This window comes from Cetorhinus maximus, chromosome 7 (assembly GCF_964194155.1).
Source record: "Cetorhinus maximus chromosome 7, sCetMax3.hap1.1, whole genome shotgun sequence".
Taxonomy (NCBI): domain Eukaryota; kingdom Metazoa; phylum Chordata; class Chondrichthyes; order Lamniformes; family Cetorhinidae; genus Cetorhinus; species Cetorhinus maximus.
Genome location: NC_135885.1, coordinates 64,300,820 through 64,320,271, shown reverse-complemented (window position 1 = coordinate 64,320,271; position 19,452 = coordinate 64,300,820). Strand labels below are relative to the sequence as shown.

The 19,452-nt window shown below is 43.6% G+C and overlaps 1 protein-coding gene across 2 annotated transcripts in view; it reads left to right on the top strand.

Annotated features, from left to right (window-relative positions):
* LOC144682476 (interleukin-1 receptor type 1-like) overlaps positions 1-19,452 on the top strand; it is a 79,013-nt gene that overhangs the window by 6,278 nt on the left and 53,283 nt on the right. The window contains exons 1-3 of one of the 2 annotated variants that reach the window (XM_078544873.1): positions 1,501-1,600; positions 5,515-5,593; positions 6,837-7,086. In XM_078544873.1, the coding sequence (XP_078400999.1) occupies positions 5,530-5,593; positions 6,837-7,086 (314 nt within the window). In that variant the 5' untranslated portion in view covers positions 1,501-1,600; positions 5,515-5,529. Of the gene's footprint in view, positions 1-1,500; positions 1,601-5,514; positions 5,594-6,836; positions 7,087-19,452 lie in introns of those variants that run through there. The other variant, XM_078544874.1, reaches the window with a different exon arrangement.

The following is a 19,452-nucleotide window of genomic DNA, read 5'->3' as shown; positions in this document are numbered from 1 at the left end:
GATGATACGAAGATAAATAGGAAAGTATGTTGTGAGAAAGATACAAGGAGTCTGCAAAGAGTTAGCTGAAAAAAAGATGCATGTTGTCAAAGCTTTTCATCTTGCACTCATCAGGACAATTTGCAAGAATACCAAATGTAAAGGGAGCAACAATTTATACTTCATGAGAAGAGAGTGTTGATTGATTGGCAAGTGGACTCTGATTGGTAGAGGTATTGCCATGGAGGATGCACCAGTTAACTTGTGACTGACAGTTAACTGCCAAGCTTTGTTTAAATTCAAACCAGGCAGGTTGACTCTGGTCAAGGCATTGCCCTGGGGATTGAACCAGAGAATGGCTGTTGCCTATTTTGTTTAGTTGAAACAGGCACAATGTGTACATGTTCTTCCTGTCTGCAAAGAACAGGATCCTGTGTAGTAATATTTGTAGCTCCCAGCACAAGGAAGTGCGCCACACTGCAAACTTAACTGATAATCTTAAATTGGTTGTCAGTGTAATTCTTAACACACTCCGTATTGTTTAGCAAATGTTGTCCAATCGCAGAGTCACATCTAATGTTGGACACTGTTTTGAGTTTTGCAAGCACAGGCTTGGTGGGCTGAGTGCATTCGGTACCTTGCCTGCTGCGAATAGTCAACGGGACATGCTGTTTGATACGATCCACAAGTCTTTAGGATGGACATACCTAGCATCAGACTGGCACTGAAATTCCTATACCACGTTACTCATTTGTGTGATAGGCAGAATGCCTAAGCAGAGTGTCTCATCAAGTAAGGCAACAGCTACATGAAACATTACTAAACCGAATAACACAACATAAAAGCAGAAAAAAAATTGTTGATATGTGTGTAAAGCTTAAAAATAATACTATAAGTTGTCCAGCTGGTATCTCTGGCACAGCCAAAGGAATCTTTGGAGGAGTAGGTCGTTTTTGAAATTGTCAATCAGCAACTAATTGTTTCAATAAGACACATACTTCGAAATAAACAAGAAGAGGGTAACAGAATCAGCAAAGGTCTTTTCAACATTTGAAACATTAAAGAAATATACAGAATAGGTTGGATGAGTTTTATTCAATATAAATGATGTAAAATTAAAGCTGCAATAGCAGCGAAGGAGAAAATTAAAGTGGTTGGATTTTTCAATAATCATATAGGGTTAGCACTAAAGTAACGTTTGAAAGCTTTATTATTGCTTTATTAAGTTTTGTTTCAGTATCATAGCGTGAACTGGCTGGAATTTGCTGCACCTTTCAGCTGTATAAATGTTTAATCTATTTCATTTCTGACTTTTATTTCACTGAGTCTGTGGCCATATTAATGTAAGAGTCAGCATAGTGGATTAGCTTAGTCAGCTTCATCTATAATAATTGGTTAATTGCTCTGATGAAGCCAAATCTTTATCTTTATCTCTATCTCTATCTCAAAATATATAAGCCACTTTCACAATGAGCAGCTTATTTCTACAGATAGTTGTGCATTTGCATACTGGTTTTTCATCACGACACCAGTGTCATTACTCTTTTATTGCTAATTGGCTGTAATTACTAACATTTTGTTGTGTTCTCTGAAACTGATGCCCAGAGTCACTCTGTGCTAGGTAAGCTTTGATCTACATGTGTTTCTTTAGAATCATGTAAATTAGTTCTACTATACTTAATTGATATGGTGCTTTTAATTCAGCTAGATTTAGAAGTTGCTGCTTTTTCTTATTTGTTCCTGGTATGTGAGCTAGAAAGGCCAGCAATTGATGCCTATCCTTAATTGCCCTTGAGAAGGTGGTTATCAACTTGAATCGCTGCAGTCCATGTCGCATAGGTACACCACAGTGCTGTATGGGAGAGAGTTCTAGATTTTTGACTCAGCGATAGCAAAGGAGCGGAGATATAGATCCGAGTCTGGATGGTGTGTGTGCTGGAGGATAACTTGCAGGCGATGGTGTTCCCATGTATCTACTGCCCTTGTCTTTCTAGATAGTAGAGAGTCATAGGCTTGGAAGGTGCTGTCAAAAAGCCCTTGGCGAGTTGCTGCAGTGTATCATGTAGATGGTACACACTACTGCCACTGTGCACCAGTGTTGGAGGGAGTGAATGTTTAATGTAGTGGATGGCGTGCTGATCAAGTGGGCTGTTTGGCCCTGGATGGTATTGAGCTTCTTGATTGTTGTTAGAGCTGTACTCTGCCAGGCAAATTCATCACACTCCTGACTTGTACCTTGTAGATGGTGGACAGGCTTTGAGGAATCAGGTGGTGAGTTACTCACCACAGAATTCCTACTTGCTAACCTGCTCTTGTTGCCACAGTATTTATATAACTAGCTAACTAAAGGTTCTGATCAAGGGTAACCCCAGATTTTGATGGTGCAGGATTCAGCAATGGTAATCTGTTGAACTTTTTCGGCAGGTGGTTAGATTCTCTGTTGTTGTAGATGGTCATTGCCTGGTACTTGTGTGGTGTGAATGTTATTTGGCGCTCATAAGCCCAAACCTGAATATTATCTCCTACATATGATCAAGGACTGTTTTGATATCTGAGGAGTTGTGATAGTAATTGTTGACGCTTTGTTTGATATGCACCTCTAAATGTCAATGCATATATGATTTAGGATTTGCAGCTCTGAGTTAACTGATTAGAATCAATCTGTAATATTAGGAGGAGCTAGTGCTCTGGGAATTGATAGTGCAAACCTGTATCCCACATCTCTAGCATATAGCTTCACAGTGCCAAGAAACTGGGTCACAATGTTTGCCGAAATGGGTAACATTTTATTTTATTAAAGTTTCATGGATATACAGGGCTGGTGTATAACTTTGTTATATATTTGTCCCAAAGTGTTAAAATATTTTCTATCACGTAAAACAATTCTATTGAATTGCTAAAATAAAAGTGAAATACTCAATGCTAGAGATCTGAAATAAAAACAGAAAGTGCTGGAAAATGTCTGGCAGCATCTGTGGAGAGAGAAACAGAATTCACATTTTGAATCCAATATCACTCCGAAGTAGAATCATATTAGACTCAAAATGCTAACTCTGTTTCTCTCTCCACAGATGCTGCCAGACCTGCTGAGTTTTTCCAGTACTTACTGTATCTATTGCATTGCTATCTGCGGAACGTAAATATATTCAGGGGTATAATACTTAGAGTAAGACCCTACTCCTGGTCTAAAGGTTCTACTACCTCTACTCTGGATAACAACAGCACACAACAACTTAGATGAGGTTTCACCAAAGGTGATACACCTTTATTAAACCACTAAGCAATAGTACATACTCGTGATAGTACTGGTTGCTTAGCTTCCCTGCAAGCTGGAGTCCATCTCAGTGGACAATCCATTGACCGATTGTCCATGCTTGACTTCTGAGTGACTGGCCAAATCATTCTAACCCACTGCAGCAAAGATGTGTTTGTGGACTCTTTCTGGATACCTTTTTTTTGCTATGGCCATGTGTCATATAAGGTAATACCTGTTTTTAGCCCATTTAATTGGTTTTTAATTACATCAATGCCTTTTCCCTTGTTCTTATGTCCTGGGTCTCTTACAAGGTCATGCTTGAAGGAATAGAGCCAGCCTGACTCCTCTTCGTTATCACTTACACTGTTATCAATCCCCAGGCTGGTACAGACAGATTTTTTATTACCTCTAATGAGCACAAAAGGTGTCTATCTTTCTCAGAGATCGAGGCTAGTTCTCTTGCACAATTTAATTCATTTTGCAGCACTTGCTAATTCTGGCAAAGCTTTGACCTGACTAAATTGACCATCATGCTTTGTGTTTTGAGCCCACAGTGCAGTTCAGTACAGTTCTTCAGACACCTTTGGTCTCGGTTCTTCTTTCGCCTCGATGTTCCATGTTACCAACATGAGACAGACTCCACAAACAGGGTTACACCACAACCGTCTACATTAATTAATATAAAAGAAACAAAGAAACTGTTACATAGCTAAAAAGTAATTGTACGTTAAAAAAGTAAATAATAAATAGTTGATGTGGTGTTAAGAAATTCACAGTATGTGCAAGAAAAGAGACCATGAAATATACAATCAGTTTAACTGGCAGATTATACTAAATTTATTAATGCGTAATGAGTTGTCTTAGTGCCAGGACATTTTCCTGGCGGAGGGTTGGAGGTGTGACAGGGATACCTACCTGCAAGCTTAGATGCCCCCCTGTTTGCCTAGGTGCAGCAGAAGTTGCAGACTGCCCTGTGGAGGAGGGGTTTATGTCCCCCCAACACATGACCTCTCTCCCACCCTCCACTACAGTGCTCTTTGCCTGCTGAATCTATTTTTTTACTTTACATTTTGGGGGTGCCTACTCACTCATTTTGGGTTGTCTTTTTCCTCACTTACTTTCCATAATATGCTGTTGCTAGGTGTGGCATTTTCAGAAAGGCCATGAAATCAGTGAGATAGGAAAATAATTTACCATAATGAAACAAAAGAGCAAAAGATTTAAGTCATCAAGTGCAAACCTCAGTACCTTGACTTCTGCCCTTCAGGACTGCTGTATTCCTGGACAATCTTTCATACCAAGCTCTATCCTATCCACTGGTTTTTGGTAAGAGTGAATTTGCCATAAATGCTCCATGGAAGTGGTTTGAAAATAAGAGCCAGGTTGTGTGATGCAAAATGTACCCCTGTGATAGATAGGGTGGATTGGCATTGGCAGAATACCTTCCCATGGAGTATCGAGTGGAATATTGAGTGAATCTGTTTCAGCAGAGTCTCATTTTCTCATTTGCCAGTCTTTGGTGCAAATAGAGTTTCTTCAGCATCCCAGTTTATGCAGACAGGGTAGAAATCAGATGCTGACTGCATGACAATGAAATGGTGAATCTGCTAGTGATGGTGATTTGCTTTTGCAGTGGTGCCAGTTGGCTTCATGAAGGAAGGAACAAAATTAGTTCTCTTCTAAATCCATGCAATTCCTCTGTTATTCAGTTGTTCATAGAGACTAGTTTGCCTCTCTAATTAAAAATGTATTTCTGTGCGGAGACATAATTCCAGAAAAACACAGGCCAGCAAAAGTCCCTTTTAGATTTGCAATTACTCAACCATAGAATTTGCTGCTTAGAGAATTTTTAATGGAGTCAGTGCAATTCAGATCCGGAAAGTAGCGACAAGCATTTCAGAGGCAGAGTGCAAAGCCTATTCTATGATTATAATAATCTCTAATGGAATAGAATAAAAATTGAATCAAATGAACTTTGTGAAGTGATTAATTATCGTTTTGAAATTTGTATGGATCAAATATGCAATTGTGGTATACTTTTACAGCTTATTTGTGAATCTGTTAATCATTAACTATCCTGTCTTACTCAAGTAAAAAAGATAAAAAATTTTATCCCATGTGTAATTTGAAGTTAATATATTTAGCCATCTATGCAAATCAAATTGTTTTAACATCGATAAAATCTGTACCTTTATCAAAGCTTTATTATTTATATATACAGTATGATTTAAAAGTACTGCAAGTTTTGAAATTTATAATTAACACATGGTTTTTCAAAGTTCTACAGATATTGAATGGCATCTTTATTGTCAATCATCCTTGCTGCAGCCCATATCCATCAAACTGTGGCTAAACCAGGTAAATTGAGCAAAGGGGATAATTTTAATTACATTTGTTTGGCATTGATATTGCTAGAAAAAAGAATGATTTTCCATTTAGAAATTCATGCCAAACCTGATCATGTGGTCTCAACATTGCCTTCAGATCGTTTGTGACTGGCTCTGTGCAGCAATGGGGGGCTCATGACTTCACTAAACACAGACTCTTCTCTGAGATGATGTTATGGTTCAGCAGTCCCTGGAAAATTGATGTCCCATTCCGGAGACACCGGGGCATTTCTGGGAGGTTGACACCTTTTTGGACTCAAAGGCCTAATTCCATTTTGTAAATTGAATGTATTTTCAACCAGTAGGTCCAGTTTCAAACTGACGTCTGAGATATGAAAAGATACATATGTGCAACTCAATCCCTCTTTTGTTCCCAATTTTGAAATCACTTAAAGCATAACAAAAAATAATTAGAATGTGCAGATGATTCTTCTGTGCATTCTACTCATGTTGCTCTGGCTTTTTGGAGTGGTTTCAGGCTGAGAGCTGATGTAGATCCCATTCAAATTCTGGAATTCCCTCCATAAATCTCTCCACCTCCTGACCTCTCACTCCTCTTTTAAATGCTCCTTGAAACCTACCTCTTTGGCCAAGCTTTTTGGCACCTGTCTTAAGATCAGTTTGTGATTCAGTGTCAAATTTTCTTCACTAACACTCCTGTGAAGTGCCTTGAGACATTTTACTTAATTAAAAATGCTATAAAAAATCCAAGTTGATGTTGACCTGATGTAGGACCTTTAGTGGAGAGGGCTAAAAAGCAGCCCATCCCAGAAGAACTAATTGCCTTCAGAAGAACAGGCCTGATGGCTGCCCTTTTAACAAATTGTTTACTCTGTTTGGTAGGAACACTTTTTCTGTACTTCTATAGGTGTGTTCATCCTTCCCCAGTCTTAGCTTTTAAGGATGGGGCAAATGCCAGACAAAGTGGCAGGCCCCTCCCATGTTAGAGATTTTAGGCTACATCCTGTGTCTAAATCTTAAAGAATTTAATGTTACATTCACTCAGGTGGAAGGAGTCTGGCTGAAATTAGGATTTGAATATATTGTTAATGAGTTTCTAGTTCAGCCTAATTCTCTGAACTAAAGCAAGCTGATTTCTTGAAACAGAGTTTCCTGGAACTCAAATATATTTTAACCAACATTGAGAGTCTAAACTTGACTGTAAATGAAGAATATGATGGATATCGTAATAATTTGAGGTTTTCTTCCTATAGATTTGTCTGGCTGTTTTGATCTTCAAAATGAAGAAAACAACATATCAATTCTTGAAAATGAGGCATTTAAATTAGCAATCTTAATGGATTTATTGAGCCCAGATGAAGCTGGTTCCTTTACATTTCAATGCAAGAACTCTGTTGAGATTATAACCACTGATCAAAGACAGCAGATTCATTTAAATGGCTTTTACCTTTGGTTTTTACCTGCATCACTGACAGATTCTGAGAGTTACCGTTGCTTTTTGTGGTAAGTTTTGCTTTCTACTTCAAGTGATGAAGAGATACTGAATAGTTGAATTACCCCAGATTTTAAAAAAAAGTTCCATAATTCTGGGTTAATAAATGTAGCTGATATGAGTTGTGCTGATAAAATGGAGTAAAATTGCAGAATGGTAGCTGAGTGCTTTAATTTTGTGACCTTCTGTTAACTTAGGCATAAGCAACGGGGCGGAATTGTCCCAGAATTGCACTAAGTTTGGTCATGGGCATGAAAAATGGTGTTTTATCCATCGGCCGCAATGGTGGGTTTTTGCATTGTAACGTCCGCTTCCAGCCTCGTTAATTATGCAACCACAGGAAACACGCTGTCTTACCAGCAGACAGCTTCTGAATCGTCCGCCACACTGTTACCTCACCGTTTCCTCACTCTGGTTGCCATATCTTAACAGCAGCCACACAAACAGTTTTCAATGTTTGCAGCCCAGGACTGCTCCAGGGAAGACATGGCCCTGAAAGCCAAGAAGAGTTCAGTGACCAGTCACTGGAATGTCTTTTGGAGCCCCACCGTGATGTCCTCCAGCCCCACTTTGACGACAGGAGGTCTAGCAATCACAGTTGGGAGGCGGTGGCAGTGGTGGTCAGTGCCAATGCTGCATGAAGAGGTTGGCCATCCACGGCAAGAAGAGGATGAATGATCTCATCCATGCCACCAGGGTAAGGCAACCATCTCATCACTCTAAGCTCACACAATCACAAGGCCATCACACATTTACTGGCATTTCACTCACTGCCCATTCAAGGGGCATCACCACCCATTCTCACACACATACCCTCACATGTCCATCTGGCCTCATCTCCTTTGGAGACTGCCTTCTCAGCCCTCAATATCTTGCACAGATCAACTTGTGTCCCCACACATACCCTGTGATATTCCCCTTCCCCAGTATAGCCCTCGTCCTGCAGCCTCTTCCCGTGCCTGAGGCCACTTCCCCCCTTCCCCAAGAAAGCCCTAGCTCTGCCGCCGTTGAAAAGCCAACCCTGCCTTATGGCTGGTCTGGTAGGTAAAGACCTGTCCATGAGCCCCATAAAAGTGATGTGGCGCTGCTTGCGTAGCCTGGCACTGATGACCATGAATGCTGCCCGAAACAAGGTAGGCAAAAGAACCTTGAAGTCATGAGCAAAGTGCAGCTCGCCAAGTGCACGTCGCTTATGTACAGTTATGAAACGCGTCACATGCAATCATGCTGATGTGCCTGGATGATCCAGCGTGGGGGTATGATTCCAGCGAGCAAGGCTTATAATGAGATGGTAAAGTATTGAAATTAGGTTCCTGAGATGCAGCGGTGGGAAACGCAGCCTGCCATTGATGGGCAGAGCAAACTATGGCAAACTTGTTTTACGACAACATGCAACTGATTTTTGCAATCTCCAGATATTTTCCATTCCCGCTCGCTATGACGCCCGCTGCAAATGGGACCGGACGATTCTGCCCATGGAATCACTGGGATGATTATCCATGTGTTTAATTCCATTGAGCAAGTCCACCAGCCACTTGATGGAACTAGTGAAAAGAGCAAAAACAATTTTTATGATTGTACATCATTCAATTGATCTCAGTGAGCTACCAGTGCTTACCAACAACAACTTACTGTTTAGAGTGGGCAGCTTCTCTGCCAAGCTAATCCAGGGGTAAGTATGGGTGGACATGCAACAGTTGGGAAGGCTTTTGTGGGCCAAGGGGAGCATTAATACTCTAGTACAAGTATCTAGGCCTAACTGATTTCTGCCTATAGGGGTTACGATTCACATGAGTATTCATGACAAGGTGACAGGGTGCCGGAGAAAAACTCATTTTTCTATAGTGGCTTTTACATGATAAAACATCTCAAGCTGCTTCACAGAAACATTATAAAGTGAAATATGACACTGAGCTACATTAGGAGATATGGGTCAGATGACCAAATGCTTGGTCAAAGAGGTAGGTTTTAAGGAGTGTCTTAAAGGAGGAAAGTGAGGTAGAGAGGCAGAGAGATGTAGAGAGGGTATTCCAGAGCTTGAGGCCTAGGCAACTGAAGGTGCAGCCACCAATGGCAGAGCAATTAAAATTAGGGATACTGAAGAGACCAGAATTAGATAAGTGCAGATTTCTTGGAGGGTTGTTGGGCTGGAAGGCATAACAGAGATAGCGAGAGACAAGGTCATGGAGGGACTTGAAAACAAGAATTAAAATTTTAAAATCAAAATGTTGCTTGACCAGGGACCAATGTAGGCCAGAAAGCATAGGAGTAATAGGTGAACAGGACTTGGTGTGAGTTAAGACATGGGCAGCAGAGTTTTGAATGAACTCAAGTTTACGGAGGATAGAATGTGGGAGCTTGGCCAAGAGTGCATTGGAATAGTCAAGTCGAGAGGTAACGAAGGCATGAGTGATGGTTTCAACAACAGTTGAGCTGGCAAGGGCAAAGTCAGCAATGTTACTGAGGCAAGATTGTGAACAGTCTGGTTTAGTTTCAGTTGCCAGGGAGAGGGATTGAGTCAGTAACCAGGAAATGGAGTTTGGAGTAGGGACTGTGTTAGAATCTTATCTCTCAATGCTGAAGTTTTCTTTTACAAAATGGAAGGATTTGGCATGATCTGGACACATGGATGCTAACCTGGGATTTTTTGAAAAGGTCATAAATTCACCTTGGAACTGTAAACAAGCAGGTCTCTTCCAAGAAATCACCTGACCAATATGGTACTTGAGAAGGAGTAGTTTCTTTGTGTTGAGCTGCAAAGTGCTTTAATTAATGAAGCTGGGAGGCAGCAGGCAATCACATGGGAGAGAGGGAAAACAACTAAGTTGTGAACCTGCTTATTTTTAAGGCAGTGGTTGGAGAACAAGCCGAGGAGAGGAGGCTACCTTGACTGGCTCCCTCTTCCTTGCCTAAAATTGTGAGTGGCTATCAACCTGTAACCAGAGAACCCTCACTTGAGTGTAATCAGTCTGCATTTGGACCTGCAAAGCTGAGACCAGAGGTGAGAACTTCCAGATATCCATTGGGACCAGTCTTCACACGAGGGAACTCCAGGTCGACCAGTGTCGAGACCCTGCTGACTTTATCCTTTGTTTTACAACGCCCATCCTTCAAAGCCCATTCTGCAGAGAGATTCTGTCTGTTTGTCCTTTGTTTGTCTGTGTGCCGGGGGAATTCTTTAGGAAGAGACAGATAGTTATACTTTCCGATTACAATTGTGTGTTAACCAGTGCTTGAAACTTGTTAAAATAAGTTTTGTTTTTAAATAAATTATTCATTCTGTGTTTTTGAAAAAAGCCTGGTCATGGTCCCTTTTCTTCTGGGTACTAGAGGTATGGGTACACAATTAGCCATTTTGGTGAGAAATTAATTTAAATTAATGGTATGGCCTGCGGAGTAGTGGGGCTTGATAATTCGCACGCTCCTCCCATCCCGGTCGTAACAACTGAAAACAATGGCTTTGGTCTCCCCAATATTTAATTGGAGGAAAATTCTGCTCATCCAGTACTGGATGTCAGACAAGCAATCCAATAATTTAGGAACAGTGGACGAGTCAAAATAAGTGGTGGTGAGTTTAGGCTATGTGTCATCAGCATACATATGAAAACTAACACTGCTCTTTCAGATCATGTCATTAAGGGGCAGCATACAGATGAGAAATAGGAAGCCATTGCAAGTGATAGTCTGACTAGGATTAGATAATTAAGGGTGGAACCAGTGACAGCAGTCCCATCCAGCTGGACAACAATGGAGAGTCATTGAAGGAGGATGGTGTGTTCAACAGCTAGTGTCAAAGGCTGCAAACAAGTCAAGAAGTATGAGGTGGAATAGTTTATCTTTGTCATAGTCACTTAGGATGTCATTTGTAACTTTGACAAAAACTATTTCACTACTGAGGCAGTGGCAGCAACCTGATTAGAGGAATTCAAACATAAAGTTCTGGGAATGAAATCTGCAGTGTACTTACAAGGCAGGCGTGATGCCAGTTTGACAACTGCCTTTAAGTTCTTTGTCTTGCATTCTTTTCAAGGTGTCACTGGAGATGTCAGTTAGCCTGCAATGTATCTCTGCATAAAGCCAATGCCTTGTTTGGAGGAGCAAATAGGGGTGTCACTTATAGGCAACAGAAAACAGATGGAAGACGCTTTCTCATAATTGCCCTTTGCATGTTTCCCATTAATAGTGTACTCCATGCCTTGCAATAAATTACCATTATCAACATTTGCCCTCTCACCCTGCTTATCTTTCAGGGGCATCATTCATCTTCACTGTATGAGTGTGAGGAGCTCATAGACTTCTTGTCATTAAGATCGAGATCATCCAAGCAGCAATGTGGTTGAATCTTAAATGCCCTCTGAATATGGGCAATTAGGGATGGACAATAAATGCTGGCCTAGCCAGCGACTCCCACATCCCATGAACGAATAAAAAAAGCTACCTCTGCTGTGAGCCTCAATTCCGCTATCCCACATGGCCAAGCTTCCTCTAAAGTTCTAGCCCTGAACTTGCACTTTTCCCTAGTTCCCCTTCTATCTCCCCTCATAGCCTCTCCAAGCTCATCTTGTCTGACCCCATTCCTGTTCCTTCAACCCTATTTCTACTGAACTGATGACCACCCAACTTCCCCTCCTGATTCTCATGGTAGCCAATATTGTTAACAGTTCTCTCTCTTCAAGTTTTGCCTCTCTCTCTTTTAAACCTGTAGTCATCACCCCTCTCCTCAAAAATGCAACCCTTGATCCCAACCTTCTTGCAAACTACCGCCTCATCTCCACCTCCCTTTCCTCGCCAAAGTCCGTGGATATATTGTTGCCTCCTAAATTAGTGCCTGTCTTTCCCAGAACTCCATATTTGAATCTCTCCGGTGCTAATCAAAGTCGCAAATGACATCCTATGTCACTGCAACAAAGAAAAACTGCCTTCTCATCCTTCTTGACCTGTTGGCAGCCTTTGACATGGTTCACCAGATCATCCTCTTTCAACGCCCCTCCACTGTTATCCAGGTGAGTGGAACTGATTTCACCTGATTCCATTCTTAGCTAATCATATCCAATACCAATTGCAATAGTTTTTCTTCCCACTCCTGCACTGTTGCCTCTAGTGTCCCCGAAGGGTCTAACCCTCCTACTTCTCATCTACATGCTGCCCGTCGGCAATATCATCCAAAAACAGAGGATTGGTTTCACATGTAGGCTAAATTCACCCAGCTCTACCTCACCACCACTTCTCTCGACGACTCCACTATTTGCTAAATTATCAGACAGCTTATCTGACATCAGTTACTGGATAAGTAGAAATTTTCTCCAATTGTTTATTGGGAAGACTGGAGACATTGTTTTCCTTCCCCACTCCATATTATGTTTCCTAGCCACTGACTCCATTCCTCTCCCTGGCTACTGTCTGAGACTAAACCAGACTGTTTTGAAGTGTCATAACTAACCCCAAGATAAGCTTCTGACTACATTTTTCCACCTGACTGCCTATTTCCACTTCGGTAACATTGCCTGACTTTGCCCCTGCTTCAGTTCATCTGCTGCTAACACTCTCAGTTGTGCCTTTGTTAACTCTGGACTTAACGATTCCAGCACACTCCTGGCTTATCTCCCACCGTCTACCCTTTGTAAACTTGAGATCGCCCAAAGCTCTTTTACCGGTGTCCTAACTTGCACCAGGTCCTTTCACCGCTATCCTCACTGACCTACATTAGCTCCCAGTCAAACAACATCTTGATTTTAAATTCTCATGCTTGTTTTCAAATCTTTACTTGGGCTTCACACACCCCTTTCTCCTCCAACCCCATAGCCCTCCAGGATATCCACACTCATCTAATTCTGGCCCCTTGAGCATCTCCAATTTTAATTGCTCACCTTTGGTGGCTGTTCCAAGCTCTGAAATTCCCTCACAATACTTCTGCACCTCTCTACCTCGTTTTCCTGTTTTAAGACGCTGCCTAAGACCTAGCTCTTTGACTAAGCTTTTGGTCATCTGACCTACTATCTCCTTATGTAGCACAGTGTCATTTTATTTTGTTTTTAGACTCGGGGAAGGCTCCATTGAATTGGAAAATAGCTAACGCAACTCCTTCATTCAAAAAGGGAGGGAGACAGAAAGCAGGAAACTATAGACCAGTTAGCCTAACATCTGCCGTAGGGAAAAATTAGAAGTTATTATTAAATTTAGAAAAGTTTGAGGCGATCAAGCAGAGTCAACATGGTTTTGTGAAAGGGAAATCATATTTAACCAATTCATTGTAGTTCTTTGAAGGACTCACATGTGCTCTGGATAAAGGGGAACAGGTGGATGTACTGTACGTGGAATTCCAGAAGGCATTTGATAAGGTGTCACATTAAAGGTTATTGCAGAAAATAAAAGCTCATGGTATAGGGGGTAACTTATTGGTATGGATAGATGATTGGCTAGCTAACAGGAAACGGAGGGTAGCCATAAATGGGTCTTTTTCTGATTGGCGGGATGTAACGAGTGGTGTGCCACAGGGATCAGTGCTGGAGCCTCAACTTTTTACAATTTATATAAATGACACGGTTGAAGGGACAGATGTCATGGTTGCTAAATTTGCTGATGACACAAAGATAGGCAGGCAAGTAAGTTGTGAAGAGAATATAAGGAGGCAAAGAAGTCATAGGTTAAGTGAATGGACAAAAATCTGGCAAATGGAATATAATGCGGGCAAGTGTGAAATTGTCCATTTTGGCAGGAAGAATAAAAATGAAGCATATTATCTAAATGGTGAGAGACTGTAGAGCTCTGAGATTCAGAGGGATCTTGGTGTCTGAGTGCATGAATCACAAAAGGCTCGTATGCAGGTACAGCAGGTAATTAGGAAAGCTAATAGAATGTTATCATTTATTGTGAAGGGAATTGAGTCCAAAAGTAGGGAGGTTATGCTTCACTTGTACAAGGCACTAGTGAGACCACATTTGGAGCATTGTGTACAGTATTGGTCTCCTTACTTAAGGAATGATGGAAATTCACTAGAAGCAGTTCAGGGAAGGCTTACTAGGCTAATACCAGGAATGGGCAGGTTGTCTTAAGAGGAAAGGTTGGACAGGTTAGGCTTGCATTAACTGGAGTTTAGTAGAGTAAGAGGTGACTTGATCGAAATCTTTAAGACCCTGAGGGGTCTTGACAGAGTGGATGTGGAGAGGGCCTTTCCTCTTATGGGTGAGTCTAGAACTAGGGGTCACAGTTTAAAAATAAGGGGTCGTTCATTTAAGACAGATGAGGAGAAATTTTTTCTTTCAGAGCGTCATGAATCTTTGGAACTCTCTTCCTCAAAAGGCAGGGCAAAGCTAAATAGATTCTTGATTAACAACGAGGTGAAAGATTATCCGGGATAGGCGGAAGGTTACAATCAGATCAGCCATGATCTTATTGAAATGGTGGAGCAGGCTTGAGGGGCCAAGTGGCCTACTGGTGCTCCATGTTCGTATGTTATATGTTCATACAATGCTCCAATGAAACACCTTGTGACGTTTTATTATGTTAAAGGCACTGGGCGGAATCATCTGTGCCCACTGATGTCGGGCATGTACAGTGGCATGAGTGGACAATATGGCGAGAAGGCCAAAAATCAGTTTCACAATGTTGTGAAACCAGTTTGCGATTGTCCTCTCTGCCTGACGATGGCAGGCTGCGTTTCCTGCCATCAGAAGTCGGGATCTTCATTGTAATAAATGTGCATATTATTATAAGCCCAGCCTGCAGGAATTGTTCCTCCCCTGCTGGATTGTCCGCACATGTTGCACAACAGCATATAAAAGATGTGCACTTGGCGGGCTCCACGTTGAGGAAAACTTGGACGTGAGTACACAGTAACATTGCGGAGTGCTCGCCTGGGTTGCCTGTTAGACCTCAAGGTTGAGGAGCTTTGGGAAGGGGCGGTGGGGAGAGAAGGACTGCCCTGTGGTTGAGGTGACTTGGGAGAGGGGGTGGTGGGGGCACATGGGCTGCTCTGTGGTTGAGACGACTTGGGCGGGGAAGTTGGGGGGCAAGGGCTGCCCTGCAGTTGAGGCATGTTGGGGGCGATAAGGGCTGCTCTGTGGTTGAGGTGATTTGTGAAGGGTGTGCAGGGTACCCTGCGGTTGAAGGTATCACACAAGCACGTTCGGGATGGGGTGGGTGAGGGAAGTGGCCATGCATTAGGGAAACCTTGTATAAAGTGACCATTCCTCTGCAGCTGATACAGTTCAGGTGCAGCCACATTGATGTGATTGGAGTCGGGCCTCTAGCTTCTCTGACAACTCAAGCAATGCAGAGGCATCACAGTGCCACCAAGTGCTCCAGAGCTTTTCACTCCTTGGACATGGACTGCAAAGTAATGAGCTTTTTAGTGGACTGCAGAACAATTGGACGACTGGGCACATTGTACAATCTCCTTGCTAAAGTTGGCCATGTAGCAGACACTGGTGGAGGTGCTCACAGCCCCTTGCAATGTCACCATCCCGGTTTGTACCAGTCTCCCCAATGGTTCAAGCTAACAGTGCAGCCTTGCAGCGCGGGTTAGGAGAATGCCTGTGCCGGAGCTAAGAGCACAGTATGCAGTCCAATGGGCAAAGCTGCTGCCAATTGGTCGGGTGGAGTGGGGTGGAGTTGGATGGGGTTTCAGGCAGCCATGATGCGCACTAAACTCTGGCCATCTAAGTGGTGGCCAGCACTCTCTGAGATGCATTAAGGGGCCTTCAGGCTTTACAAAGAGAAGTTCTTAGTACACCTATACTAACCCATGCACCTCTCTCTTTTATCCTGCAGGAGGAGTACATCAGAATCAATTTCCCACAGGTGCAAGGCGCCATTGACTGCACTTATGTGGCGCTCAGATCTCTGTTGCAACACGTGGTCAACCGCAAAGGATTCCATTCGCTGAATGTACAGCTGTTGTGTGACCACCACAAACGCATCCTGCAGGTCTCCGCATGGTTTCCAGGGAGTGTCCACGGCTCCTACATTCTCAGTTGTCACAGATCCCTGACATCTTACAGGGTCCACGGAGGCTGCAGGAATGGCTCCTCGGGGACAAGGGCTACCCGCAGAGGACGTGGCCGATGACGCCCGTGTGGCGGCCTCAAACTGCAGCAGAGCGAAGGTATAATGAGGCTGCTCATGCTGCAACTCGCAACTTGATGGAGCAGACCATTGGGATGCTGAAAATGTTGTTCTGGTGCCTGGACCTGTTTGGTGGAGCCCTGCAATATAATACACTGGGTGTCACGCGTTGTCGTTGTCTGTTGCGCCCGAGCTGGATGAGGAGGAACTGGAGTTCTCCTCCAATGAGCAGGACGCTGAAGGGGATGAGGAGATCCTCGAAGGCGGCGATGATGGGGATGATGCCCTCGCCCTGGCCAGACGAGGCACGCGTGCTCAGGAGGCCCTCATAGCTGCTAGGTTGGTGGAGGATGATGATGATGACGCCATGCAGTGAGGAGATACCATAAGATCTTCACATTGCATCTAAGAACATTTGACTCCAGTCTGGCTTATGGCAGCGCACAAAACCTCTGTGACAATGTTCCTGTTATGGACAAGCAGTGGAGGCTCTAATAGTTGCTTGATTGCAGGAGGGTGATGAATAGTGGTATTGTTGCTGGACTAGTAATCCAGAGAACCAGGGTAATACACTGAGAGCTCAGGCTCGAATCTCGCCACAGCAGATGTGGAATTTGAATTTAATAAAAATCTGGAATTAAAAGTCTAACAATGACCATGGAACCATTGTCGATTGTTGTAAGAACCCATCTGGTTCACTGATGTCCTTTAGGGGAGGAAATCTGCTGTCCTCACCTGGCCTGACCTACATGTGACTGCAGACCCACAGCAATGTGGTTGACTCTTAAATGCCGTCTGAAATGGCCTAGCAAGCCGCTCAGTTGTAACAAACTGCTACAAAGTCACAAAAAAGGAATGAAACCAGACAGACCACCCAGCATTGACCGAGGCACTGTAAGCGACGACGGGAATCTCAGCCCTGTCGACCCTGCAAAGTCCTCCTTACTAATATCTGGGAGCTAGTGCCAAAATTGGGAGATCTGTCTCGCAGACTAGTCAAGCAACAGCCTGACATAGTCATCCTTGGGAATCATACTTTACAGATAATGTCTCACCACCATCGCCATCCCTGAACAGAAGTAGTGGCACAGAAGTATACAGTTGGGAGGAAGTTGCCCTGGGAGTCCTCAACATCCACTCTGGACCCCATGAAGTCTCATGGCATCAGGTCAAACATGGGCAAGGAAACCTCCTGCTGATTACCATGTACCGCCCTCCCTCAGCTGATGAATCAGTGCTCCTCCATGTTGAACATCACTTGGAGGAAGCACTGAGGGTGGCAAGGGCGCAGAATGTACTCTGGGTGGCGGACTTCAATGTCCATCACCAAGAGTGGCTCAGTAGCACCACTACTGACCGAGCTGGCCAAGTCCTAAATGACATAGCTGCTAGACTGAGTCTGCGGCAGGTGGTGAGGGAACCAATGGGGAAAAACATACTTAACCTCATCCTCACCAACCTGCCTGTCGCAGATGCATCTGTCCATGACAGGATTGGTAGGAGTGACCACCGCACAGTCGTTTCGGAAACCTTCCGTCGTGTTGTGTGGCACTACCATTGTGCTAAATGGAATAGATTTTGAACAGATCAAGCAACTCAAGTCTGGGCATCCACGAGGTGCTGTGGGCCACCAGCAGCAGCAGAATTGTACTTGAACACAATCTGTAACCTCATGGCCTGGCATATCCCTCACTCTAACATTACCATCAAGCCAGAGGATCAACCGTGATTCAATGAGGAATGCAGGAGGGCATGCCAGGATCAACACCAGGCATCCTAAAAATGAGGTGTCAACCTGGTGAAGCTATAACACAGGACTACTTGCGTGCCAAACAGCATAAGCTGCAAGTGACAGACAGGGCTAAGCGATTAGACAACCAATGGATCAGATCTAAGCTCTGCAGTCCTGCCACATCCGGTCGTGAATGGTGGTGAACAATTAGGCAACTTACTGGAGGAGGAGATCCACAAATATCCCCATCCTCAATGATGGAGGAGCCCAGCACACTAGTGCAAAGGAAAGGCTGAATCATTTGCTGCAATCTTCAGCCAGAAGTGCCGAATGGATGATCCATCTTGGCTTCCTCACAGATGCCAGTCTTCAGCTAATTCGATTCACTCCACGTGATATCATGAAACGGCTGAAGGCACTGGATACTGCAAAGGCTATGGGCCCTGACAATATTCTGGCAATAGTGCAGAAGACTTGTGCTCCAGAACTTGCCATGCCCCAGGACAAGCTGTTCCAGTACAGCTACAACACTGGCATCTACCTGGCTGTGTGGAAAGTTGCCCAGGTATGCCCTGCACACAAAAAGCAGGACAAATCCAACCCGGCCAATTACTGCCCCATCAGTCTACTCTCAATCATCAGTAAAGTAATGGAATGGTCATCAACAGTGCTATCAAGTGGCACTTGCTTAGCAATAACCTGCTCACTGACGCCCAGTTTGGGTTCCACCAGGGCCACTCAGCTTCTGACCTCATTACAGCCTTGGTTCAAAGATGGACCAAAGAGCTGAACTCCCAAGGTGAGGTGAGAGTGACTGTCCTTGACATTAAGACAGCATTTGATCAAGTGTGGCATCAAGGAGCCATAGCAAAACTGGAGTCAATGGGAATCAGGAGGAAAACTCTCCACTGGCTGGAGTCATACCTAGCCCAAAGGAAGATGGTTGTGGTTGTTGGAGGTCAGTCATCTTAGCTCGAGGACATTACTGCAGGAGTTCCTCAGGGTACTGTTCTCAGCTCAACTATTTTCAGCTGCTTCATCAATGACCTCCCTTCCATCATAAGGTCAGAAGTGGGGATGTTCACTGATGATTGCGCAATGTTCAGCACCATTCGTGACTCCTCAGGTACTGAAGCAGTCCATATCCAAATGTAGCAAGACCTGGACAATATCCAGGCTTGGGCTGACTAGTGGCAAGTAACATTCACGCCACACAAGTGCCAGGCAATAACCATCTTTAACAAGAGAGAATCCAGCCATCGCCCCTTGATGCTCAATGCCATTACCATCACTGAATCCCCCACTATTAAGATCCTGGGGATTACCATTGACCAGAAATTGAACTGGACTAGCCATATAAATACTGCGGCTACAAGAGCAGGTCAGAGGTTAGGAATCATGTGATGATGATGTGATGTGAACTCGCCTCCTGAGTCCCCGAAGCCTGTCTACCATCTACAAGGCACAAGTCAGGAGTGTGATGGAATACTCTCCACTTGCCTGGATAAGTGCACCTCCCACAACACTCAAGAAGCTTGACTCCGTCCAGAACAAAGTAGCCCACTTGATTGTCACCATATCC